This window comes from Trichomycterus rosablanca, chromosome 9 (genome assembly GCF_030014385.1).
Source record: "Trichomycterus rosablanca isolate fTriRos1 chromosome 9, fTriRos1.hap1, whole genome shotgun sequence".
NCBI classification, from domain to species: domain Eukaryota; kingdom Metazoa; phylum Chordata; class Actinopteri; order Siluriformes; family Trichomycteridae; genus Trichomycterus; species Trichomycterus rosablanca.
In genome coordinates this window covers 31,212,308-31,238,777 of record NC_085996.1, presented here as the reverse complement: position 1 = coordinate 31,238,777, position 26,470 = coordinate 31,212,308, and the positions used below count along the sequence as shown (strand labels likewise).

The following is a 26,470-nucleotide window of genomic DNA, read 5'->3' as shown; positions in this document are numbered from 1 at the left end:
ATTATATTATTGTTATAATCTTATTAAAATAAATAATTATGCTTTGTTTAATTCAGCAAATCATGAAGGACCGGTGGATCAATGCTGGTTTTGATGATGATGACCTTAAGCCCTTTGTGGAACCAGAGCTTGACATCTCAGACCAGAAGAGAATAGGTACAGCACCAAACACAGAGCGGTTTAAAACCACAAAGCAACAGCGAGCTGAACATGTGACCTGCATGATCATCTGCCCCACCACATTATTGTTTTGCACAAAAAAGAGGAAGTCACACTGCTTCTGGCCTGATGGCTTGAACTGTCTGTAAAACTAGTTCCCTTTTGTCTAACTGAATTATTATTTTCTTCTGTTCTTTCTTTCTTACATTTTTTAAATTATGGGATTTTTGTTGGCTGAAGATAGGACGTATTTCATTGTTTTTATTCTCACTATAAGGGATATTATTAAATGTTCATACTTGTAACCCCTCCATGTGATAGACATCAGTAAAACCAGATTTATTATGTTTTATTTTAAGTTTTACTTACTGAGGTATGGCTTGTCAGGGGTGTGTTTTATGTTTGGAAGTCAAACTGGCGAGCGCTGTGTCAGGACCAGCCAAAACATTTTGGTCAGCTTGTATTTAATGATGTCTTTGAAGGGAACAATTCTCGTCTGCATGTGCACAGGAGTCCGTGCATTTTAGCTCAACCAGAGCATTAGCCTGACATGCTTCTTTCAACGTGATGTTGACAGTACTTAATGTGCCCTTGGGCTGCAGTATTGAGCGGTCGATTGTGCTTATACCAGGCAGACTATGTACTTTCCACTGATGCTTTGGGCGTTCGATAGTTCAAACAAAGTAATGATACATTCACACACATCATAGGATTACTGCTAGTGGTCGGCCTGTGACCACTGAACCTCACCAGCTGGCTAATGCCTAGTTCACACTACACGATTTTTGCCCTGATTTTCACTCGGCTACTGGTCGGCGATAGATTTGCCGGCTCGGGAGCAACTCGGCGTTCGCTCGGCGATCAAAACTCGGCTCTCAATCGCTAAGTGTGAACTACCCAACAACTCGATCCGAGCGCTCATGCAAGATACAGCATGAGAAGAAATGCAGGGGAGGAGTGTAAAAGGCTGCACAGGGGCTTAATATAGTTTATATCATAATACACAGGTGTTACACACATGTTTTACAGTATTTCTGACCTTATCGTTCTCTACAAAACACCAACGTTGCATTGCAAAAATATTTATTAACCTCCAACTCACTACACAACAACCCAAGCCAAATCCACTAAGATTCATTTATTTTTTCTCTTTGTTTTTTCGTGCACAAACTTTGATCGCTCGCTACTTGTGCATTTTAGGACGTGTAGTGTGAACTTGGCATAAGTTCTTACTGACCTTACTGACCAACTCCTTATACTGTCCGTGCTCAGATTGACAAGTGCACCTCCCAATGGCCTTGGCTGTTTGTCCATACACTAACCAACCCCAACCTTTAGAGACATAGTAAATCATGTCTGTGTGGACGCCCTACCAGCCAATAGCACTGCAGAATTACTTGATTTAAGAAATGAAATGTGATCATATAATTAGGGAAAACAAGATCACAACAGTGATCTGTTAACTATTATATAATTGCTTGTTAAAAAAGAGATTCTTCAGTGGTGGTTAGAGTACTTGCCATTCTCCTGATCTGTAGTGGGCGGCATGGTGGCTCGGTGGGTAGCACTGTCACCTCACAGCAAGAAGGTCCTGGGTTCGATTCCCAGATGGAGTTGGGGAGTCATTAAACATTTATGCAAAGTATTCCTTTTTCTAGTTACCAAGTTAGTCTTACAAGTTGTTTTGCATTTACATACAATGCTTATATATACAATAGCTTATAGCAGATGATTATATTCAAGGCGATGTACAATTGTGACTAAATACAATGCAAAAATTTAGGCAAGACCTTGTTTAGAGGGTATTGAACCAGCAACCTTCTGATTACCAGTTCAGTGCCTTAACTGCTAAGCTACTGCTGTCCCTATACTGACCATACCATACTATACAATACTTGACTATAATATGGATAGTTGTGCCACCTGTAAATAGTAGCCCCTGTGTTTGTGTGTATCGTACTCCCTTTATCTAAGAAGATTGTGTTGTGTTGTGCAGACATAATGGTGGGTATGGGTTATTCACGCGAGGAGATCCACGAGTCTCTAACCAGGATGAAGTATGATGAGATTACTGCCACCTACCTGCTGCTTGGCAGGAAACCCACAGAGGTAAGTGACTTTCAGAAAATAAACACTACTCTGAACACAGTCTTGGTGTTCTACTGCTGCATGGGTGTTTAAACCGTTGTAAAACGGTTAAATCTGATCTGGAGAAGATCAGTGCTGTTCAGGTGCGTGCTAAACAGAACCATGCTTTTAATGAGTGATGCTTTGAATATTATTGAGATATATTGTTTGTGTTGGGTATAACTGATAACCAACAGGCGTATCATGTCCCATCAAAATATTAAATACTGTACATCAGCAAGTTTCATTGTTATATTAACAGGATTTCATTTCATTTTTCTTCCATTCTCACCGTCCGCTTTATCCTAGTCAGGGTTGGGGTGTGTTCCTTTTCACTGGCACAAAGTCAGTGCAGTCACTATTTACAATTTTTGGACTTTGTTTATGTGCAATATGGCAAATTCCATTTACATATACATAAATCCAGTTACATTTATACCAGTGAACAATAATTGCTTTATACTCTTAATTGTGTTTATCTATGGAAAGTTTACACAGTGATTGTGTTCCTGTTTGGCTTATCAGTTGGAAGCCAGTGACTCCAGCTCCAGCAGTAATCTGTCCCTGGCCAAAGCCAGAACCAACGGTGAGCACAACAATGGCCAGTCACCATCTCACCCCAAAGTCACAAGGACCACCTCAAATCAGAAACAACGGCGCAACAATGACCAGGGTAAGTACAGTCATCCTTCTTTATGTAGTCTTAGAAACGTGATTGAAGTGCCACAAAAACACAAAAAGTGGCAGAACTTATATGGTATCTTATATTGGTATTTAATTTTCCACAGCTGGCCCAGCAATTCCATCAGTCGGCAATCCTAAAAGAAGCCAAACAACAACAGCAGACAACGAGCACAAAGAAGATACCAATACTTCTCACAAGTCCAGCACTTCTGGGAGCCATGGCATGGCACCCCCGAGCCCGCTGCTGGGCAACGCAAACAATCCCAACAAGGCTGATATTCCTGATCGCAAAAAAGGCTCTTCTGCCACCACTGGGGTTAGTTATAAACATCTGACAGTTCTTAACAGTTGGATGTGAGAAGTTTACATACACGTGTTATGGGCATGTATGTCATGGCTTGTTTTGGGATTTTAATATTTTTTTTTTTTTTTTTTTTTTTTTTTTTTTTTTTTTTTTTTTTTTTTTTTTTTTTTTACTATTTTCTTTATGCTTTTTCTCCCCTTTATAGCGCGTCCAATTGCCCCATTGCATCGTGCTTCCTCTCCACCAATGCCGAGCTCTGCCCCCCCCCCCCTCCCCGACCTGTGGGCAGCATGCCGTAGACATCTTATCACCTACACTTTGACCAGTGCAGTGCAGTGCAGCCTAGCTGCGGAGGGACACCCTAAGAGCACTCTTTTCTCATCTCTGTGCAGACGCCATCAATCAGCCAGTAGAGGTCGTAATTGCACCAGTCATGAGAGAGAGACCCCATCCGGCTTAGTCCCGCCCATATGAACAACAGTCCAATCGTTGTTCATGTGGCCGCCCAGCTTCAGCCGGCATGGCAGAGCTGAGAATCGATACTATGTATTCGAGATCCCAGCTCTGGTTCCAGCATGTGTTTTTACCACTGCGCCACCTGAGCGGCCCAATAGTGTTTTTTTTATTATCCGGCATTCAAGTTTATTTTTTAGGTTTACTGTGAGTACAAAACCAAAATCAAGTCAAACATATACATGCAGCACTGCTAATATGTATAAAACACTAAGTTTAGAGTCATGTAAGAATATGTTAACTGTACTGTAAAGTCAACTTAAAAACCTAAAGAACATAAACATTTTAAATGTTTTTTTTTTTTAAAAGAAGCATGTGTTTCAGTTATATGTTCATGTCCTCAAAACAACTTCAAAATTTAACATGGCCAGAACTATGTCGACACACAAATTAATTAGTTTGGTTATTCTAGCCAGATCCATTTCTTTAAAAAAGATAAGAGAGAGACCATAGACATGTTTTCTTATAGACAAGCATTTTGAGTGGAATTGTTATACTGAAGATCTTAGATTAAGGCTGTAGTGGCTAAAATAAAATACTGTGAGTGAATGAATGTGTTCGAGTGTGTTGCCCTGTTATGGATTGGAGCTTTATTCAGGATGTGTGACCCTCCATAACCCTGACCTAGATAAAGCTGTAAAGTAAAAATTGATCAATCGATGTTTTCCAACATACCATCTGTTGCATTTTCTGTCCAGTAATTATAATTTACTGGACCACTGCAAGCTTGCACAATCTGAATAGTCTCTGAATTGAATATAAATGTGATCTTTATGCAGAGTAATTCCGTTTCCGGTGGGATGACCAGAAGAAATACGTACGTTTGCAGTGAACGAAATGCTGGGGATCGTCACTCAGTTGTCCAGAACGGCAAAGAAAACAGGTGAGCTCACCACTGCTGCTGTCACAGAGAAACCAGAACCTTCTTTCTTTATCCCACATTTTTGTTTTTCTTAAACACACATGCATTTTGTTCTTGCTTTAAAGTTTTTAAACTGGACAGCCTTGGGTAGCACAATGTGCATCCACACTAAATTAAACAGAAGATTGAAGTCTAGTTAAATGCTTGCTTTGAGCACTCTTGAGGCTCTGGCTGCTCCAGTTCTACTCACTCAATTTAAGCCTTTATTTCACATGATTTACTTGTTTACTTTAAACTGGGACTGGAAAATAGCCAGTGCTGTATCATGATGTTGATTTGACCCAAATGCATAGAGATGAACAAGAAAACATAATTCTGTGGATGTATGGTATGCTATAATGGGAAAATTTTAATTGGTTTCCCCCACTTCCATATCGGGAACGACTTGATTTTTGCACTTCCAAGCATGTTTTTATTGCAATAATTAAAAAATAATTCCTCCGGCCAGTACAGACTGCATTTTTCACCTGCACGAGTCGAGTTCCTACACTGACGAGCACTGTGTATGGAGGGCCACACCCCCATCAGCATTATTCCTCAGCCCTGTGCAGGCGCCATCAGTCAGCCAGCAGGGGCCGCAGTTGCACCAGTTATGAGGACCTATGATCCGACTTTTTTACCCTCTAACCCTGAACAACAGCCAATCGTTGTTCATGCTGCCGCCCAGTCGGAAGGCAGAGCTGAGATTCGATACGATGTATTCGAAACCCCAACTCTGGTGCGCTAGCGTACTTTACCGCTGCGCCACCTGAGCGGCCTTAAATTCCATTCTTTATATGTATACAAACAATACAAACAGTTGCAATTGGAAATATTAATTCTGCATTTTACATTGTATTATGGTGATATAGGACAGGGGTTTTCAACCTTTTTAGGCATGCGCCCCCCTTCGTGTGCCGAGCACGACTTGCGCCCCCCCTCCCCTTGGTGGAACAGCACTCGGTCGCGTGTACCAAGCGCTGCTTCCGCCAGGCCCCCGCCTCCCCTGGATAAGGCACGGCTCGAGCACGGATGCCAAGCACGGCTTTCGCCACGCCCCCCCTCCCCTGGATAAGGCAAGGCTCGAGCACGGATGCCAAGCACGGCTTTCGCCACGCGCCCCTCCCCTTAGTGGACCACGGCTCAATCGCGGATGCCTGCCGCGTCCTCCGCCAGTCTCGTGTGCCTCCGGTTCATAATAATAATCTGCCTTAATAAGCCATTTCGGTAAATGCTAACTGACAACTCTTTTTTGAATCTTCATACATTCTTCTCGTGCTAAATTCCATCTTATTGAGGTTTGATGGGTTTCATCCTGCAAATACCTTTAAATCTCACCAAAGATTTTCTGAGATTTTTTTGTATTTTTTATTTATTTACTTTTTTTTTTTTTTTTTTTTTTTTACCCCTTTTTCTCCCATTTTTAGCGCATCCAATTTCAACCCGTCAGTCATTCTCTCACTAATGCTGTTTTACCGCTGTTCCACCTGAGCGGCTAGATTTTCTATGAGATTTAAATCTGGAGAATGAGAAGGCCACTGCACTATATTTTTGGACTGATTGCTTAACCAAGCTTTGGTTGATTTGGTTTAATTGGATTTATTGTCCGGCTGGAAAGGTAGCTGTAGCCTAGCGGTTAAGGTACTGGACTAGTAATCAGAAGGTCGCTGGTTCAAGCGCCACCACTGCCAGGTTGCTGCTGTTGGGCCCTTGAGCAAGGTCCTTAACCCTCAATTGCTCAGACTGTAGCTGTACTGTAAGTCGCTTTAAATAAAGGTGTCTGCTAAATGTCGTAAATGGAAATGGAAAGCCCATTAATCACCAAGGTTCAGTGTCACGGTTTCCTTTTAAATCTTCCCTTGAAATGCAGGTGATAGTGCTGCACCTACACACTTCATAACTGCATGGTTAAACTGCTTCTCCTAAATCAATGGATATCTCATCAATATTTAGGTCCCAGAATTCAAAGTATGCTTTTCTGTTGCCCTGATCTGTTTGTGTCTTTGTACTCTTTTGTTTTTTTGAAATGGACTCTCTGCTATGTTGTTACTTTCTTGCCTGCTCGTGCCTGTTTGCTAGCCTGAGTGAGATGTCGGCGTGTGCTGCTGCCCCCGGTCCGTCTTCATACATCGCCGCACTCACTGCCTCGTCTGCCTCGGTCCGTTTGAGGCACCACAAAGCAGCACCACTGTCGGCTTCAGGCCACACTTGCCGCTCCACACTGCCCCCTAGTGATTGCACTGCTGAAATCTTCAGGCTCAAGTAAAAACAAACTTGGCATCTGATTAACCTCACCATGCCCTCGATTCCCTCTTACTGCCTCTGACCTCTAAGCTGACTACATCTGATGGCTTGATACCTTTTATCCATCCCACAGGACCCTTCCCAATTCATCAGATACTAAAGTCTTGATTAATCCTTAATTGTGAGAAATGGAAAAAAAAATCACACTAACTTCCTGCATGGTGCTAATCTAAACTACATGTAGTGGTACTTTACTAATCTAGAAAGGACTTAATAAAACAAAATAAATCTAACAGACAAAATACACCTACTAAATAATAAATTGTGTTAACGTTAGCTGTTAATATCTGTCTTCACTGAGTACACCAACCTTGTACTCAATGAACTGGCATCCTACCCATCCTAAAGAAGAATGCGACCACCACAGGACCAGCATTGACTAGATTTATTATTATTTAAGTGGCGGACCATTGTGACATTGTAGTACAAGGTGTGCAAACAACAGGGCAGTATTTCCCTTTTTGTACCAATTTATTCATATTCAGTTACCCAGTTGTATCTCTCCTTCACTGCTGCAGACCCCAGCCCTATAAGAGAAGGGCTGTATCTACCACACACCACCTCCAACACGTGTGCAGTTGCCAACCGCTTCCTTTTACCTGCAAGGGAGCAGTATCACATATGGAGAGTCGCGCACTGCTCTCTATTATTCACCATCTCTGTGCAGGCACATTTGTGCAGCCAGCAGAGGCCGTAATCACAGCAGTAATGAGGAATCCCTTTAACCATCTCTCCCAACAGACACAGCCATCGTTTCTGTCTAAGGAACTGGCAGGTCCACTCTTTGGTCCACATAGCCACATTATTGCTAAAAATACGTGGACACCTGTCAATGAAGTTGTTGGACATCCCGTTTTAAAACTACATGCATTAACATGGAGTTTACCCCCATCTTTTATATAATAGCTTCAGACTGATGCAGAATTTGTCTTTACCAAACCGTTGCCAAAAAGTTGGAGGATTATTATTTAATTTATATGAATTTTAGACACATCTTAGGAATAGGTGTGGCTAAAATACAATATAAAGAGCTGCATTTTTATGGTTGCAGCTATAATTCTGATTGGACTTTTGCTTTTTGACTTTAACTAATTTTGCACTTTGGCACTAGATTTTTGACTTCAACACAATTTAACAGTAAATTTAAACAATCAACTTGGCTACTAAAGACGTCTGTACTAAAGTTGAGTTTACAAAAAGTCAGCATTAAAATATTTGTAGTAATTGTAAAGATTTTTAGCATTTTGCTTTTTGGGCAGCCACTTTTCAGCTGTTTATTGTATATCTGGTCAATAGTGGTTTTGTGTGCTATTAGATGAGACCCTAACAAATGGCTGTCTGCATACAAAGTGCACCCATGTGGTTGGTGTACCTAATAAACTGACAACTCACTGTATATTCAAATAGATCTGTCTTTTAAAATCATTTGTAGATATACCTAATTATTAGATTTTGTTTGTTAAACAGTTTTGAAATCCCTTGATTCAGGTAAGATCCGTGTATGAGAAGGTGTGGGTTAGAATAAATAGTCTAATGATGGCCCAAAAATTAGGACTAGTCAAAAAAATTATTTTTCCCACTAGTTTTATTCATATTGTTTCTGAAACAGGTCAAATTGAAATAATTATCTGGGTTTGTGGCTGGCTTATGGTTTGGTTTTAGGTTTTGGAACTTGTGGTTAAAACTACAAAACTGCTAGTAATTTGTTATCTTTATTCTGGCATGATCAGCATACTTAGCATCTATAAAGAAATCTTGTCTTCTAAAATAAGATGTGTTTTAATTAGAAATGTACTTGACTGTTTGCTAATAGCTCATTTGAACCAAACTAAAGTTATGCATTACAGGTACAATATCAGCAGGCTTTAAGGACAACCCAAAATCAATAGCTGTTAAAATAAAAACTGTGTTGTCAAATCAGTGTGATCATCACACTTACAGAGTACTAGTTAAAATGCAAACTTACTGTGTCAGTAAAAGCTTGACTTCTCTAGCAAGCTAACATTGACTGAGTAGCAGACACTATTGTATACTTGCTATATGTAATCTGAAAAAGTGAGCCAGCCTGCTAATGTTAAATAGGAAAACTGACCTTTCTGATCTGATTTCTTCAGCATGTTGTTAATACCTTAGCAATTTTCATGTGTATCTCTAAGGCAAATAAAGGCAAGCTAGCTGGGTATTGTTTGCTAGCCAGATAATCTGCTATACCATTTCACTTAAAATACAGCATACTGTCAGAGAAAAGAAAGTGCTCCAAATTCATTTACATAGATTTAAAACAGCTTCTGCCTCATGCCTGCATGTATCATCTATTGTTTAATTTCAGTGAAAAAATATACGTTGCTTAATTCTGCTCAAGCATTATCAAGCAATATGGGCCAGATAAAAACGCTCACTATCAGACTAGGGTTTCCACACCGAGTGCTTTTATAATATCATTTAAACTGGTAAAGGTTCAAAGATGAGGAATACACGATTACATGAATTACATTATAAACTATTCACTTGACTTTTGACCCCAAATGTCTTCCCCTCAGCACAAGCACGACCCCTGCCCAGCGGAACCCCGGAGCCTCCACCCACAGTGTTAGCAGTGCCACACCACCGGACCGCTTACGCTTCCCACGTGGCACAGCAAGTCGCAGCACCTTTCACGGTGGCCAGTTAAGAGACCGTCGGACAGCCACATACAACGGACCCCCTGCATCACCCACCCTCTCCCACGATGCACAGTCGCGGAGTCGCGGGTCTACCAACCTCTTCTCCAAACTCACTTCAAAACTCACACGCAGGTAAGCACAACGCATCACACCACACTTAACGCCAACCTTGTAGTTCTAACTGAATAATTGCTTTCATTGCACTGAAGAGAAAGTAATATATGAAACATTTTGTTTTTTTTAGCTAAGAATATTTGGGTTTAAAATTACTAGTGTCATGACGATAATGGGTCAGTTAGAATTATTGAGGAACGCAAAAGGCAGCAGACAAACTGAACACTGTCTAGCTGTTATTGTTCTACTATATTTAAACATATCTAGCATTCTTTTAATGTAAGTCTTTCAATGTATCTAGTCTGTGTCAAATAAACCTCAGATTTTACTGGTGCGTAATCTGAGAATACTGTACCACAGTTTTAATAAACTGACCTTTTCCAATCTGTAGATTGAGTGGTTTTCCAGATCACTTTAACCAGATCTTCAGAATCCTTAGAATGTTGTCGTTTCCTGTTTCTTTTATTTTTGGTCAGTGATCTCAGTCAAGCACTGAAGGTTCTTCTATGCAGTTGAGATCAAAAGAATGTCTAAGCAACTGATGTCTTGTTTGTTTTCTTCTGTGTGTGATTAATCATTGTTGGTCAGTTATGACCTGTCCATGGACATTATTTATCATGACATTTGAAATATTTTATAAATCCTACAGATTGACATACAGACTTACATGGCAAGACATATACAATGTTGGCTAAGTGCACGTTTGCAAATAAAACTTGAGGATCTTAATTTTAGTAATCTACAGCAGCGCTCCCCAACCTTTTTTGCACCACGGACCAGTTTCATCTACAATAAAATTGCACGGACTCGCAGGGGGGAGGATTCAAAACAGAATAACTATTCTGCTCACAAATTAGCTATTTTCTCTGCAACGAGACGCTGCTTCCACCTGGGGGTGATATGAGATTATGAACACCCACGTGTTGGAAAAGGAAGCAGTGTTTTCATTGCTAATGTAGCGATTTGTAATTATTTATTATTTCTGTGCGGCCCGGTAATACATGACTCACGGACCGGTACCTGTCTGCGGCCCGGTGATTGGGGACCACTGATCTACAGTCTATAATGTTAAATGTTAAAAAGGAAAGTGATGCATTTTTCCCACCGTGAAAAAAAATTCTCCTTTGGTTCTCCTTGATCAGATCGGAGGTTGTACAAGTGTCAGCAGATTCACAAAATTAGGAACTGGAAATTACTAGATGGGGAGTGGAGGCACATAAATTCTTCTGAATATTTGTATTGATTTCTTTTTGCATTGTTTGTTTGTTTTGTAGAAACATGTCGTTCAGGTTTACTAAAAGGTAGGAGCCTTAATTTGGCTTTGTGTGCAGTTAACCAACAAGTGTAACCACCATTGAAAGACTGGACTTTAACTCTTAACCAAGTGTGAAAGAGTGCTAAATTAATTGCCTGACACTCACTCTTTTCCTCTGAGCCTTATTCAGAGTGTGACTGAGCATGCTTAAGATCTTTTTTGATAAGCAGAACACTGAATAGAAACTCTTCTAATCACTTGTGCATGCCACTTCACAGGAAAGAAATCGGCACAAATCTGTCATTTTTATTTTATTTACAAAAGCATTCCTTTAATGTTCCACTGTCTATTTCAGTCAGAAAGTTTCACTGTACTTATTGTTTGCCTGTCTATCATTTCTCACAAGAAATCTGCTTTAATGTGGTTGTAACAAAGAGTTCATGTAAAAAAAAAAAATCGTTATCGTGCAAACGTCTCTTATGTTTCTATACTTCTACACTTCTTCCATCTCAAAATTGTACCAAGATGATCAACTCTTGCTTATGTAATATAGGCCACCCTACTGGTCGCTAAATTTGGCCGCTGACCGAGGTGGCGATTGAGAGGTGGTTGGTTACAACAATTCAGGATTGCAGGTACTGGGAACTATCTTTTTGTTCCTTCCTCCCTCCATGCTCCAATATCCTGCCCCATTTGTCTAGTTTGCCCTAGATCTTCTAACTTGTTCCTGTAAACTTTTTCCAGATTTCTCCTGTCTGAACATTCCTCATCAAGCCCTTGCAATTCCACTGAACAAGGGCTTGGACTGTATGCACTATAAGTGTACTGATCCTGTTGCAGGATTTTAACCAGATTGTCATTTATTGCCATTTCTACTGTTTCTTTTCAGCCTTGTATTCATCTCAATAAGTTCTGTTAAGATGAAGGTGATTTCTTCAAGTAGGGTATGATTAATTAACTCTGCTACCAGCAGGCCAGGTGCCTATACAGACAATGACTAGATGGTTTGAAGAGTGGGAATGCTAATGTCTGATAATTCTGAAATCTAATGCTTGCAACACATTCCAAAAGAGTTGGGACGGAGTAATCTAAGACTAAGATGTTTGTGAATTGATCAAAAACACCTGCTATGGAACATTCCACAGGAAACTAATAAATAGGGAATGTTAATTTGGTATAAGAGCAGCATTAAAAAAAAAAAACTCAGTTTATGAGCCAAGACATTTATTGCCATTTCTACTGTTTTTTTCAGCCATGTATTCTTCTCAATAAGTTCTGTTAAGGTAAAAGTGATTTCTTCAAGTAGTGTATAATTAATCAACTCTGCTACCGGCAGGCCAGGCGCCTATATGGACAATGATTAGCTTGATTGAAGGCTGGAGGGGATTCTTCATAACTGCGACAATTACGACCTTTGCTAGCTGGTCAATGCCGCCTGCACAGAGACTGGGCATAATGGAAATCGTTGCATGACGTGTGTGATACCGATATCCAGGTGAAAAGAAGTGTGAAAAGTCGGCCTCGGTCAGGAGTGAAGGTCTGTAGCAGTAGGTCTGTAGTAACTGGATACAACTAGATTGGGAGGAAAATTGGGGAAAATTCTAAAAAACATAAGTAGGGCATGATATGATACCTTTGCTGTACTTGTAACTAGTGATAGGAAGTTTCATTGAGTTTAGAATCAATCAACAAATTCCTAATCTCTGTTTGTCACATTTACCAAAGTGTCATTACAATACATTTAATTATAAACCCTATTAGCTATTTAAATATTATTATGTAAATGAAATTGGTTCATAGTTAGAAGGGCGGCATGAGCGCTCAGTGGGTAGCACTGTCGCCTCACAGCAAGAAGGTCCTGGGTTCGATTCCCAGGTCGAGCTGTCCGGGTCCTTTCTGTGTGGAGTTTGCCTGTTCTCCCTGTGTCTGCGTGGGTTTCCTCCAGAAGTTCCAGTTTGATCCCACAGTCCAAAGACATACAAGTGAGGTTGGAGATACTAAATTGTCCATGACTGTGTTTGACATTGATATTTAACTGATGAATCTTATGTAACCTGTCATGAATGTAACCAAATAGTGTAAAACACGACAATAAAATCCTAATAAAATAAATTACACACAGGCATTATATTAAATCTATGAATCAACGCCCCTCCTTGTGCAGCATCAATGAGGAACCTATTAGACTCCCTCCCTCGGGCACAGCCAGTTGTGCCTGTTGGACGATCGGTCAGGTCAATAATGAGCTGTATACCATCCAAGTCTGTCTGCACGCCCTCTTCCCATTTCACTTCACCTGTTCATACTGTCTGCTGTATTTTTAAATGTTTCTGGTTTAAAACAACTTCTTTCACTGGCTTTATTCTATGCGTAAAAATGATCTGTGATCTGGTGTTTATGTCCTTAATTTATTCATTGTCCTAATTTGTGTAGCTCATATATTGAGAAACCACCTTGGTAGTTCAGACCATCAAAACAAAGGAACACACATTCTGAAACCTCTTTTATTTCTCTGCTTTTTTATGTTTCTCTGAATGTGCCAGAAAGAGGAACAACTGGTACATGCCAGTCTAAATTAGAACAGGAAATTCAGTCCTAGGTTCCTGTAGTACTAGCTGATAAATCCACCTACTCATTTGATCACTTTTGTGCATTTCCAATATCCTGCCCATAGCCCACAGGAAATTGGAAATACAGACAGTAGACAGCTTGGTTCATTCTTAAGATATGAGCTTTCTCTCTTTTTAAATTGTTCAAACTGTTTTATATCCATTATATCATTTTTATCTTTACCTCTGATCTTTGTTGTTCTGTCCTGGTTTTATAAAGGCCGACAGAATTTGAGTGGAATGGAAGGCATGATGGCTCCAGGTGAGACAGAAGGCCCAGTTTAGCTTCAAAGTTTTATAAAATGTAATCCCAGTTCTATCCCTAATCTTTTTGTTTCCCCTTGCCTATAAACAGTGTGTTTGTACCTAATCTGGAAAAGCTCTGCATTGCAGTAGAGTTGTCATTACAATGCTAGTGTTGGTTTAGGTCCAGCAGAATACTGCTAGTCTAAAAGCAATGTGCAGTGACATCAGTGGCTTAAATATAGGGTTATTTGTGGCCATGTACAACTCCTGAAACTGAGTTTAGCCACTGTTTAAACAATTACCAGGGTTTCAAATCAGATAGATTTATGCAATGTGGCTTTGAAGATTTTGTTGGAAATAGCATAAACTTTGCTAAAAAAAAAAAAACCACCACTTTAGGCTATATCATACCAAAAGCCCTTTTCATTCAACCCCGACAGTGTTGCATTAGAATGTGAAGGTTGGTGATTAATTATGTGTATGGATTTAACCACTTTTGGCTGAAGTGCTCACCAAAAAGTAAGCGAATAATAAAAGCAAATAGAAACTTGACTTGGTTACATTAATCATATCCATTTATGCAGTCTACAATCCACTTTTGTTTTGTACTTTGTTAGCCTGGCCTGTTTTAGCAGTATGTATATGTTAGTATAACTGTTTTCTAAAGTATTTGCCTCGATGAAAATCCATTGTGATGCCAGTTAATGTCTGTAAAGCGGTGTCACCAGCACCCTGTCAATGGCAAAGGGTTATGAGCGTATTTCCCATCTATGTGGAGCTTGAGGTTTCTTTTTGGGTCGGTACTAACCCGGTTGTGGCATGATGGTAATGGGATTATATAGAAAATAAAAAATGATGAACTCTAGCCGGTATTGTGCTGGGTGTCACTCTCTGTACTGGGCACAGATTAGCAATCCTGGTGACCAGAATTTGATTCTGTGTAAATGTTTTAATGTTTTGTCTGTGTGGGTTATCACCAAGTTATTCCCACCTCCTGAAAACTTGCCAATGTCCTAAGGTGAGTGAGTGGCATGAGTGAGTAAGTACCTGCACTGTTTCGATGCCCCATGCAGCCAGTAATTCAGTGTAGGCTTGGATTTAGTGGTAACTTTGGCTAAATTGAATCGAAGCGATTGTCACTGCTGTGCTGCCACCTATTGGACTAAACCCACTATTACAGTTTAAAAGTAATAAACGTTTTGGAAAGTACTTGGTCCTGTTTTACACTGGTCGTTCTATTAGATGCACCTACAGTATTGATCACTGAACGGTTTAGAAAAATAACCCATCACGATTAAACATATACTAACTGAGTGCCCTAAATACCATAATAACAAAAATTCTCAATAGCTGGAACAATGAAAGACATTTTTAACCTTGGAAAAAGAAAAACTTTTGAACTTTATTATGATCACTATATTAGGAATACACATATAATATCAGAGACTACCTAATGGATACAAAGCACCCACATAAACCTTTCCTGCCGTGAATGTAACTCACAAGAGTAAACACGGTGTTGATTGATAGATAGATAGATAGATAGATAGATAGATAGATAGATAGATAGATAGATAGATAGATAGATAGATAGATCAAAAGAAGCTACAAGAAAACACAGATAATATTTTCTTTATAACAGTAACGTGTGGATATGGTTGTTCAGCAGTTAGTCAACCATTTTTTCCAGTAGCAGAAAGACTCTTAGTGGTGTGTCTATAAATGGAATGTAAACAAAACAGTCTGGTACATAAATATAATCACCTGTGTGTAATATGTGTAATACAAAGAACAATAAAATACTGACCAAATTTCTACCAAATGCAGCTTTAATGTCCAGTTATGGGTGATGAAACTTTCTGTAGTAGTGATTTGTTTAAGTCCTTGCAAGGTTTCTCCTTATATTTCTTCTTTCGTGTGTTTGCATGTTAGTGTTTGCATGTTGAGCTCACTTGCATGACAGCACACAGTTATGTTGTACTGAGAAGAACTCTGTGTATAATACAGCTCTGCCTAGCCATGATAACCACACATGTTTATTACTCTCATTTTTGGACCCCACACCTTGACTTTTGGACAGTGTACACTGACTGGCTCAAACTGCTCTTCTTTTCCCCTGACAGTCGGAATGTGTCGGGAGAGCAGAGAGAGGACCAGAAAGACACCAAACCACGTTCCCTGCGCTTCACCTGGAGCATGAAGACCACGTCAGCCATGGAGCCCAGGGACATGATGCGCGAGATCCGCAAGGTGCTTGATGCCAACAACTGCGACTACGAGCAGCGTGAGCGCTTCCTGCTGCTCTGCGTCCACGGAGACGGCCACGCCGAGAGCCTCGTTCAGTGGGAGATGGAGGTGTGCAAGCTGCCCCGGCTCTCGCTCAACGGTGTACGTTTTAAACGGATTTCTGGAACGTCCATCGCTTTCAAGAACATAGCTTCAAAAATAGCCAACGAGTTAAAGCTGTAAAAAGAAAATCGAAAATGTGAAACAGGATGTGACGACGGACTGAGGCACAAAATTGTTATTAATAACTTGAACATTGTTTTATTTTGTTTTTTTGGAAACAGTAGCAAAGATTTAAGGATTGTTCTTCAACACTTACAAACGTATGTAATAAACCCCTGCAACATTGAGGCTTTTTATTATTATTTTAACACTTAGTGATCCGAAACTGTATGAAAAAAATGTGATGGATGGATGATAATTTATGTACTGTTGCATTACATGTCCTTCATAAAATCCCAGTATTTTTACTTAGTACAGTTCTCGCCACAATCTTTTGTCTTGAACAAGCCATTAGGTAATCCATTGAGATTTTTCTTTTGCACCCAATCTCCAACAAATAATTTTCATTACATTTTCGGGATTTAGCAGACACGTAGTGACTCACAGTACTGTGACAGTATACAATCTAAGCAATTTAAGGTTAAGAGCCTTGCTCAAGGGCCCAACAGAGGCAACCTGGCAGTGGTGGGGCTTGAACCAGCAACCTTTTGATTGCAGGTCCAGTATCTTTCTTTCTTTTTCCCCCCAATTTTCTTCCCCTAATCTAGTCATGTCCAATCACCCCGATTGCATCCTCTCTACTGATTCGACCGCTCACCGCTGACTGAGGACGCCTCTCAACTGGCATACGCCCCCTCCGGCATGTACAGTCAGTACAGACTGCATTTTTCACCTGCACGAGTCGAGTTCATACACCAATCGGCATTGTGTATGGCGAGTCACACCCCCATCAGCATTATTCCTCAGCCCTGTGCAGGGCACCCCCCGTGTGCCCAATCAACCAGACTGTGACAGGGACCTGTTGGATTGGACGGTTCAACATACCAGATGATGCTGACAGGATCTAGCTTTTATAGTCTGCTGCCATAAATTAGTTAAAACAGGCTATTCCAGTGTGTTGTGGGAATAAATCAGTTACCAGTTAATCAGTGTAAATGGGGTCAGACCCCATTGTTAGCTTTCAGCCCTAAAGAAACCATGACAGTGTTTTATTTCCTGGAATGTAAATAATGTATCTTAGTTTATAATTGTTTTTTTTCCTCTGTTTTTTTTTTTTTTTTTTTAATCTGGCTGTAAGTCAAACTTTTCAAATGACTGTACTCATCACATGATAAGGTTAACCAGTGTCTCCATTAAAACACCCAGCAATTTTTCGGTTCTGTTTGGTTCTTTGGCCAGTGGTATTGTTTGGGTAAACAAGGTTTCTTTAAACTTTTTGAAAGTTTTGTTTGTTTTACTGTGGGCCTGACAGAACAGGTAAAATTAGACCACTAAAATGATCTGCATGTTAGCAGGCTAAATAGATCATTGCTAATGAGCACATTAGCTAAGACGTAATATTTCAGGATCATATTTCAGGATTCACATTTCTGGATTATCAGAAACATTGTGCCTGTTTTATTTATTGCCTTTTAGGCTACATTCACACTGAATCTGGCCTGAATCTGAACTTTTTTATTGTGTGATGTAAACAACAAAACGACTGACAATTGTTTGCTATAGTAATCTGGGCTACTGTCACATATTGTATTTAAATTAATTACAGATTCAATTTCTTCAAGTTTGAAGAGCAGGATTAAAATCCACATAAGTACAGTAAGTAATTTATTTATTCATTTATAATGAACATAACCGTCCTGTAAAATACGGAATCGTTCCTTATTTGGAAACTAAACGTCGTGTTCCGTACTGATCTGATACGGGACGCGCTTTGTTCTGTATTTTTATTAATGGGAGAGAAATGCTGCAGATTACATTGATGCTAAGTTCACACTACACGACTTTCCAAGTCGTCAGGTTGCTGTACACTTCACACTGCACGACTGGATCTCTTGTAATCGAGAGTCTTTCACACTACACGACTGATCGGCGATAGAGGGTTTCACACTACACCATCTATCACCAACTGGAATCGCAGGCGAGCTTCTCTGGTCTCCCAAACCTCGGTGTTGCCAACTTCTCTGTAAGGAAAGTAAGCCATTGGCTGTCGTAGAAGTCGCAGCACAGTAACTGCAGAACGATAAATGCTTTCACGTCCGAGTCTCCAATAACACCAGAAAAAGTCGCTAGATTTGTCGCTAGTCGCTTTTTTGAAAAAAAGGTCGCTTGAGGGGTCTGAAAACTCGCTAAATATAAGTTGGCAACACTGCTCACTCAGCCTGGCTGTCTGTCATGTTCCAGCACCCAGAGAACGTACGGGAGTCACGACCAATGAGAAGCGCTGTCAGCTACTACAGTAGAGCCTTGAGTTACGAACGGTTTACCATACAAACATTTCGGGTTACAAACGATCTGTTTCAACTTAACGTACGAACAAATTTCAGATTATGAACAGAAATTCGCGAAACTGGCCCCAAAGAAGGTGCAGAGAAAGCCTAGTGGTGAGAAAATGAATCTATTACTATTTGGTGTGTTGTATGTATAATTACTCCTGCCAGTAGCTGTCACTGTGTATCAGACAGAGGGGACAGTGAGTGAGAGAGAAGAAGGAATTTGGCTCAGTAAAGTATTCTTTCTTTCGTGCAATTACACCTACAACATACAATACTATTAAAATAAAAAAGGAAATAATAGAGAAATATGAGAGTTATTGTTTCTGGTAGATACATTTTTATATAAAAAGAAGGAAATTTATTATGGTGTATGATACAGCACACGTACTGTACTGAAATGTGATGTGTTTTTTTTATGTACAGTACTACTGTGTATTGTTGTTTATTATTGTTTATTACAGATTTAAGGGAAAATATACTTGTATTTATAACAAAAAAGACCATTTAAGACATTAGAAAGCTTAGGTAAGGGGGGGTGGGGAGGTCTGGCACAGATTAATTCTATTTACATTATTTCTTATGGGGAAAAATAGGTTTAACTAACGAACATTTTGACTTAAGAACAGCCCTTCGGAACCAATTAAATTCGTAAGTCAAGGGTCTACTGTACTTTGTTTGCTCAGGTAAACATCCGCCAGCCCAGGGTCTTCCTTATTTCCAGTTCTGAAAATTGGCAACCCTAATTATAACCCAAAGTGCTGTACACAGTAATGCATAAAGGGTCCCACGATGGATTGCTGTGCTGTCCAGTGTGTCTAACAGCTTTGTGAGGCTGGACCCACCACGACCATGACAGGATAAACATGACAATGAAAAAAAGGTTAATTATCTAAATGACGTCATGACTGAATAAACACATCATGTTATTGTTTTTTTTTGCAAACTTACAAACAATAAAGATTTACTCACGTAGGTGCAATGTGTGGCCACTAGGTGTCAGTGTCGTCACGACACATAGTTTGTCGTGTTATGTGGTATAGTTATGTATATGTTTCCATGCACTTAAAGTACCAGGGTAAGAATTGGTCAACACACAATCACATTTACTGCTAGATAATCAGACTCAGTGGTTGTCAATCGTTTTTCTTTAAGGGCTTTTATCTTCCACCACAGTGTCAATAACAAGGCCGGTTCTTGGCATAGGACCTATAGTCTCTGTTGCCTAAGATTACAATCAGAGGTGTGTCATCCTGCTATTCTGTTAACATAATATTAAGCGTATTAATGTCCCCATTTTTTTCTTTTTCCACATATCCCAGCTCGTTTGACAGCTGGGGTCAGAGCACAGGGTCCCTGAAGCCAAGAAGGTTAAGGGCCCTGCTCAAAGGGCCAACAGTGGCTGCATGGCAGGGCAGAAATTCGAACTCTCAACCTTTGTATTGACAGCCCAATGCTCTGCCCACTTGACATTGTAGGATTCGTAGGATTCCACTTTTTAAACAAGTGAACAACAGTTGAATCGAAAAATTATAGCGCACACAGGTCTGCTGAGTGCTGAAGCGTGTAGCTCTTCTTTACGCTTAACCCTCTGTACATTAATCTTTAGGTAATGTTAAAAAGTTTGTGAGCTGTCTCTGTAAACTTCCCCTGTATTGCCCTAAGATGGATTTGCAGGTAGTGTAAGATTTGTTTAAAGCAGGTTTTTATGCATCAATAATTGACGATATTGATCTTAGATAATAGCAGAACCTCAGAAAAAAGCAGTAGTTATAAAATATTCATTCAAGAATTACAACACAAGCTGAGACATCACAGATTTAATGAGCTCTACATTAGTATCACATTACATAATGCTGCAATTAAAGAACACAAACAGTTCTTTAATTGCAGGTGGTTTTAATGTTATGGCTGATCAGTGTATTTTCATGCACTAAAAGTACCAGGGTAAGAAATGGTCAACACACAATCACATTTACTGCTAGATAATCAGACTCAGTGGTTGTCAATCGTTTTTCTTTAAGGGCTTTTATCTTCCACCACAGTGTCAATGACAAGGCCGGTTCTTGGCAATGGACTTATAGTCTGTTGCCTAAGATTACAATCAGAGGTGTGTCATCCTGCTATTCTATAAACGTAATATTAAGCGTATTAATATATCTCTAGATCAGATATGCTTGATACTTCAAAGCATTTGAACTGTAGTTCTGAATTTAGATACTTCTGCCTAGAGGAAGTACAATGTAAAATTACTTTTATCCTCTTACTGTACTGTAAGAAAAGAAGCTGGCTAAAGCAAAAATACATCAGAATATTCAGCTATTTTATTTTCTTACATTTTCTGTGCAGTCCGACACATTTATGGGGGTTGTATGGTTCCACGTTTTCAACAAGTGAGATTTACATTTGCTGCATTTAGCAGACACTTTTATCCAAAGCAGTTTACAATTATCAATGAATACAATTCAAGCAATTAAGGGTTAAGGGCCTTGCTCAGGGGCCCAATAGTGGCAACTTGGCGATAGTAGGGCTTGAACTGGTAACCTCATGATTACTAGTCCAGTACCTTAACCACTGAGCAACAGTTTATTCAAAAAGTAATAGCACATGGTCGCCCAGGTGGCGCAGCGGGATATTCCGCTAGCACACCAGCACCAAGTTTCTGAACTCCTCGGTTTGAAACTCTGTGTTGCCACCGGTCGGCTGGGTGCCACCTGGCGGGCATAATTGGCAGTGCCTGCAGCAGATACTAATTGGCCACCGTATCTGCAGGATGGGGGTCGGACTATGTGTGGGTGGGTGGCTCTTCATATGCTGTGTAAGGACCCTGACTGGCGAAATAGACGCCTGTGCAGAATGCAGGGGCGAGAAGACGTGCTCTCCTTGGATGCAATCTGGTATCTCTCAGCAGCGGAAGACAAAAATTGAGTGCGCTAAATCGGGAGGAAAATGGGGAGAAAATGCATTTAAAAAAAAGTAATAGCACACACAAGTACACAGGTATGCTGAGTGCTGAAGCATGTAGCTCTTATGTACTCTGTATCAGTTTCTCAGTTATCATTATAATAAGTAGCCCTTGTTAAAATACTAAAGCTTAATCCTCTGTACATTAGTCTCTATATAATGTTAACTTTAAAAAGTTGTGAGCTGTCTCTGTAAACTTCCCTCTGTATTGCCCTGAGATGGATGCAGTTAGCGTAAGATTCAGGTTTTTATGTATCAATAATTGACGATATTGATCTTAGATAATAGCAGAATTTCAGAAAAAAGCAGTAGTTATAAGTTGCAATTAAAGAACACAAACAGTTCTTATTGTTTTTTCTATTGTTTTTTTAGACACCAGTAGTGTCTCTTAGAAATGATTGCTTGCTTATAGCCCCATTTGATTTTGCCATTACTGTCCAAGCCTTACATTGATTAATTGAAACCAAATTCACCATCTGTGAGTGAAACATTTAATAAAATAGCCATATGTGGGGCATAATCAAAACCCAATGACATTGGCCCATAGTTAAAAGCTTATGAAGCTTAGAGCTGCGCTCTGACATTAATATTGACATTGTGAAATGTAGATGAGTCTTGCAGAATCCCAGGGGAGAGCTAAGAGTTACGGAGTGACAGCTGTAGACCAGCAGTGGAGCTCCTCATCCAGCACTACAGATGGGACCACTGTTCCCCGGCCTCACAATCATTCATTCATTTACCTAACAGCTTCTCTAATGTGTTGAGGGATTTGAATTTGCATTTATGTGCATATTTAAATTTAAAAAAGCCTCAGTTGGTGTGATGTTTATTGACAGCTTGCAGTAATTCGTGCTTTGTTGGGAGTCTATTTCCAGGCTCTAAATGTAAAATGTGGTGGTAAGACCTGACACTGAGGTGTCGTTTTGTCTATTTGGATAATAACCATTGTTTATGGATGAATGTCTTAAGTAAATAGTATATAATATTATTTGTTATAATTTTATTACTTCTTTATTTATAATTTTATTATTTTAAACATAATGTAGAGCAATGATAGATATGTAGAAAACATAATCATCCCTAAATCCCACAAAAAGACAGAAACTGGAAAAAAATACTAAATAAAATGAATTTATTATGAATTAAATGAAATAAATTATTGTCTCTCATTTCATTAAAAATTTTGGAGGGATGAATTAAACCACGGGTGGCACGGGTGGCTCGGTGGGTTGCACTGTTGCCTCAAAGCAAGAAGGTCCTGGGTTCGATCCCCAGGCGGGGCGGTCTGGGTCCTTTCTGTGCGAAGTTTGCATGTTCTCCCCGTGTCTGGGTGGGTTTCCTCCGGGAGCTCCGGTTTCCTCCCACAGTCCAAAAACATGCAGTCAGGTTAAATGGAGACACTGAATTGCCCTACAGGTGAATGGGTGTGTGTATGTGTATGTGTGCCTGCCCTGCGATGGACTGGCATCCCGTACAGGGTGTTACTGTGTGTCTTGCGCCCATTGAAAAGCTGGGATAGGCTCCAGAACCCGCCCCTGCGTCCCCAAATGGATAAGCGGTTAAGAAAATGAATGAATGAATGAATGAAACCACCCACTATAAGCACTGTATGGTATTGCTCTTCACACTCCGAAATCCAAAGTCAAAATCAAGCCAAAATCTAGCCATCAGTTGACATTCTGGTTTTGTGCTTTATCCAGGTGCACTTGTCATTTAGCAATTAACAGTAAGCTCCTGCTGGTAAATGTGGTCAATTATTTGTCCAGGATGCTTAAAAATCTAATCATTCAATTCAATTCTTTATATTACCTCCCTTGTTGCTAATAAACGTGTCTGCAGTGCAGATGCTATTATAGAGGTTGATATTTCACTACTGATGCTGTCGTCTCTTGCTGCCCTGGGGACACGCCGGTCTTTAGAAGTGACCACAGTAGCTCTCCTGGGTTATGGACAGCTGGAGAAAGCCGTGATGCCTTTATTGTGCTCCTCTTTGGTCATCGATCATCCTGCCTCCCCGCTCACATCCATTAAAGCATCAGTGATTGGCTCCTCTTACCAGGGGTCTGCACTCAGGATCTAAGCCCTAGGCTGAAACCCATTAGAGACTTAATGCATAATGATCACACAGCCATCCGTTCAGCCTGGCTTTCGTTCACTCAGGAAACCACAGATAAAAAAGGACTGTACGATAAACTGTAAGGAAACTGCTTAGCTGGTATGATGCAGCAGACGGATGAAGTCAGAAGGTGATAAAGCTAAACGAGTGGGAGATCAGCTAACTGCTCATCGTTCAAATCTTCTACATGAGACAAGGTGGGAGGAGGAGGCTTCATAATCTGCCTAATGTTGAAATACAGTTAGGATGAAGATAAGAAGGACCCAAAATGTACTGCTTATCTTCAGAATGAAAAGATTATTGTCAAATATCAGCCTGCTTAGAACATAATAACCATTAAGTGGCATGATATGTACTGTTAGCACAGTTTCAGTAACTATTTTTTGTTAAAGACACAAATCTATCGTAGTGCATCTCACATCAACTAACCCATTCAAATTCTACATATTGACTTGTTTTGGGGAGAAAATGGGAAAGACTAAACTCCACGAATCAGAACCAGGTCCCTGAATCTGTGCATCACCAACACTAGATACTGTACCACCATGCCACCAGACACTAATTTGCTGGGGCTTTTACTTCAGCATGTTTTCCACTTTGCCTGAAATAAAATGCTTAGATAACTGATATTACTTTTGTTACGTGGGGTATTTGTCTGAAAGTGATTGTCGTTTTTTGTTCATATTACCTGTGTGCAGGACAAAAAATGTAGACAAGTACAAAATACATGGAACAGTGGTCTTTTCTCAAGGAAAAAAACCAAAACTGTCACCTTATATGCAAGATAATGTGTCTGGATGTGAGTTTGCCAATAATTAGAAGATACTGCAACACAGCCAAGCAAGCTTTATTTCAACATGGGCTTAGAGACTGTCATGCAAAAAGGAGACTCTGGTTCAAAAATGGCACATTAAAGCTTGAGTAACGTTTGTTAATTATTACACAGGATGGGGAGGACGGGGCTGGAGAGAAAGTTTGTGCTCAGATGAAACAAAGACTTTGGTTACAATGATCAAAAACAGTTTGATGGGCAAAAAGTGACCCAGCAACACTGTTTTGTCAATTGTGGTACTAGCAGTATTATGCAATGTGGACTTTATGCTGCCAGTTAAGCTGGTGCATAGCAGAAAGTGAAAAGTAATATTTTTTATTAGAAACAAGACAACTGCCAAAACAAAATAGATTTGTAATGGATAAATTAAGTAAAATATGTCAACTGTAATTATAAAAAAAATTATGGAAAAAGGGTTAAACTCCTTCAATTTTAAACTCCATCAATATACCCAGGTACAATGACAGAAGCTTCTTGAAATAGAGTGCTTGATGTATATAATTGACCCAGCAAATTCTGTCATACTTTTAAAAACCCATAATAAACATATATAAAAACATACATTTATGAGCGTTCACATAAAAAGAACAGTTGCAGAAACCATTAATATACCAATACTGCAATGGCATACTCTTTACAGTCTTATGCAGGTCTATGTAAATGTTTTAATTCTACTGTAACTATAAAGTTAGTGCCACAGTGATACCTGAAAGTTCTTTCTATACATACTATAGACAGAGTAATATAATTACTCCAATTTTCGGCTATTAAATAGAGGCAAATGTGACTGTTGTGACCTTTAATTTACAAAGCCAGAAATCAGATAATCAAATATAAATTCAAATATAGATAAAGAACCCATGCCATAGCTATTACAATATAAAAATGAGCATTTGATTCCCAGGTGGGGCGATCTGGGTCCTTTCTGTGTGGAGTTTGCATGTTCTCCCCATGTTTGCTTGGATTTACTCCTGGTGCTCCGGAAGTGAGGTGAATTGTAGATACTAAATTGTCTATGACTGTGTTTGATATATAACCTTGTGAACTGATGAACCTTGTGTGTAATGATTAACTACCATTCCTGTCATGAATGTAGCCAAAGTGTAAAACATGTCGTTGCAATCCTAATAAACAAACAACAATATAGAAACATTTACTTTTCGGCATTTAGCAGACGCTTTTATCCAAAGCGACTTACAATACTGTGACAGTATATTGTCTAAGCAATTAAGACTTAAGGGCCTTGCTCAAGGGCCCAACAGTGGCAACCTGGCAGTGGTGGTGCTTGAACCAGCAACCTTTGGATTACTAATCCAGTACCTTAACCGCTAGGCTACAACTGCCCTACATAAAGAACAACATAAACAACATAAAGAACTTTAAAAAGCAAATTCCTCCTCAGAAAGAATGAGCAAACTGACTAAAAAAATTTAATTAAACCAGCTTTACCATAAGCCACCAAAATAACGTACAGTATTTACCATATAATTCCATGTCATCTCAATAAAACATAAAGCAGAAAAGTATTGCACAGCCATGCTAGAATCAGCCATTTCAGCTCTAAGTGCTTTTCCATGTCCGTTACTGGAATCAATATACACTGGCTGTTAAAGAACCACCATTAATGGAAGTGTGATATACAGCAGAGAGGACCTTACAACACTGGGTCATCGCTCTATTATATATGGTGCATCTGAGGTTATGAAACCTGTCACTGAAAAGCAACTGTTAGTAGCTTAATGAGTTCACACACCTGGCCCTGTGATACAGATGTTTCCATAAAAGTTTTTTTTTAACTATAGTTTAAATTTGGTTTACATTCGATCAACTGATCTTGTTAAAGAATTACCCCGGAAATGACTTGCACAAGGCCAAGTCTTAAAAAATGGAGCTAAAATGCT

At 39.7% G+C, this 26,470-nt stretch overlaps 1 protein-coding gene across 3 annotated transcripts in view; it reads left to right on the top strand.

Moving 5' to 3' along the window:
* Positions 1-17,540, top strand: part of mark3b (MAP/microtubule affinity-regulating kinase 3b) — a 67,905-nt gene extending 50,365 nt beyond the window's left edge. Inside the window, exons 10-18 of one of the 3 annotated variants that reach the window (XM_063002238.1) lie at positions 57-156; positions 2,156-2,268; positions 2,812-2,959; positions 3,075-3,286; positions 4,567-4,670; positions 6,768-6,950; positions 9,533-9,787; positions 11,044-11,070; positions 16,003-17,540. In XM_063002238.1, coding sequence (XP_062858308.1) covers positions 57-156; positions 2,156-2,268; positions 2,812-2,959; positions 3,075-3,286; positions 4,567-4,670; positions 6,768-6,950; positions 9,533-9,787; positions 11,044-11,070; positions 16,003-16,348 — 1,488 coding nt within the window. In that variant the 3' untranslated portion in view covers positions 16,349-17,540. The remainder of the gene's footprint in view (positions 1-56; positions 157-2,155; positions 2,269-2,811; positions 2,960-3,074; positions 3,287-4,566; positions 4,671-6,767; positions 6,951-9,532; positions 9,788-11,043; positions 11,071-16,002) is intronic. The other 2 variants (XM_063002236.1, XM_063002237.1) reach the window with 2 other exon arrangements.
* Positions 17,541-26,470: the final 8,930 nt, after the last annotated feature.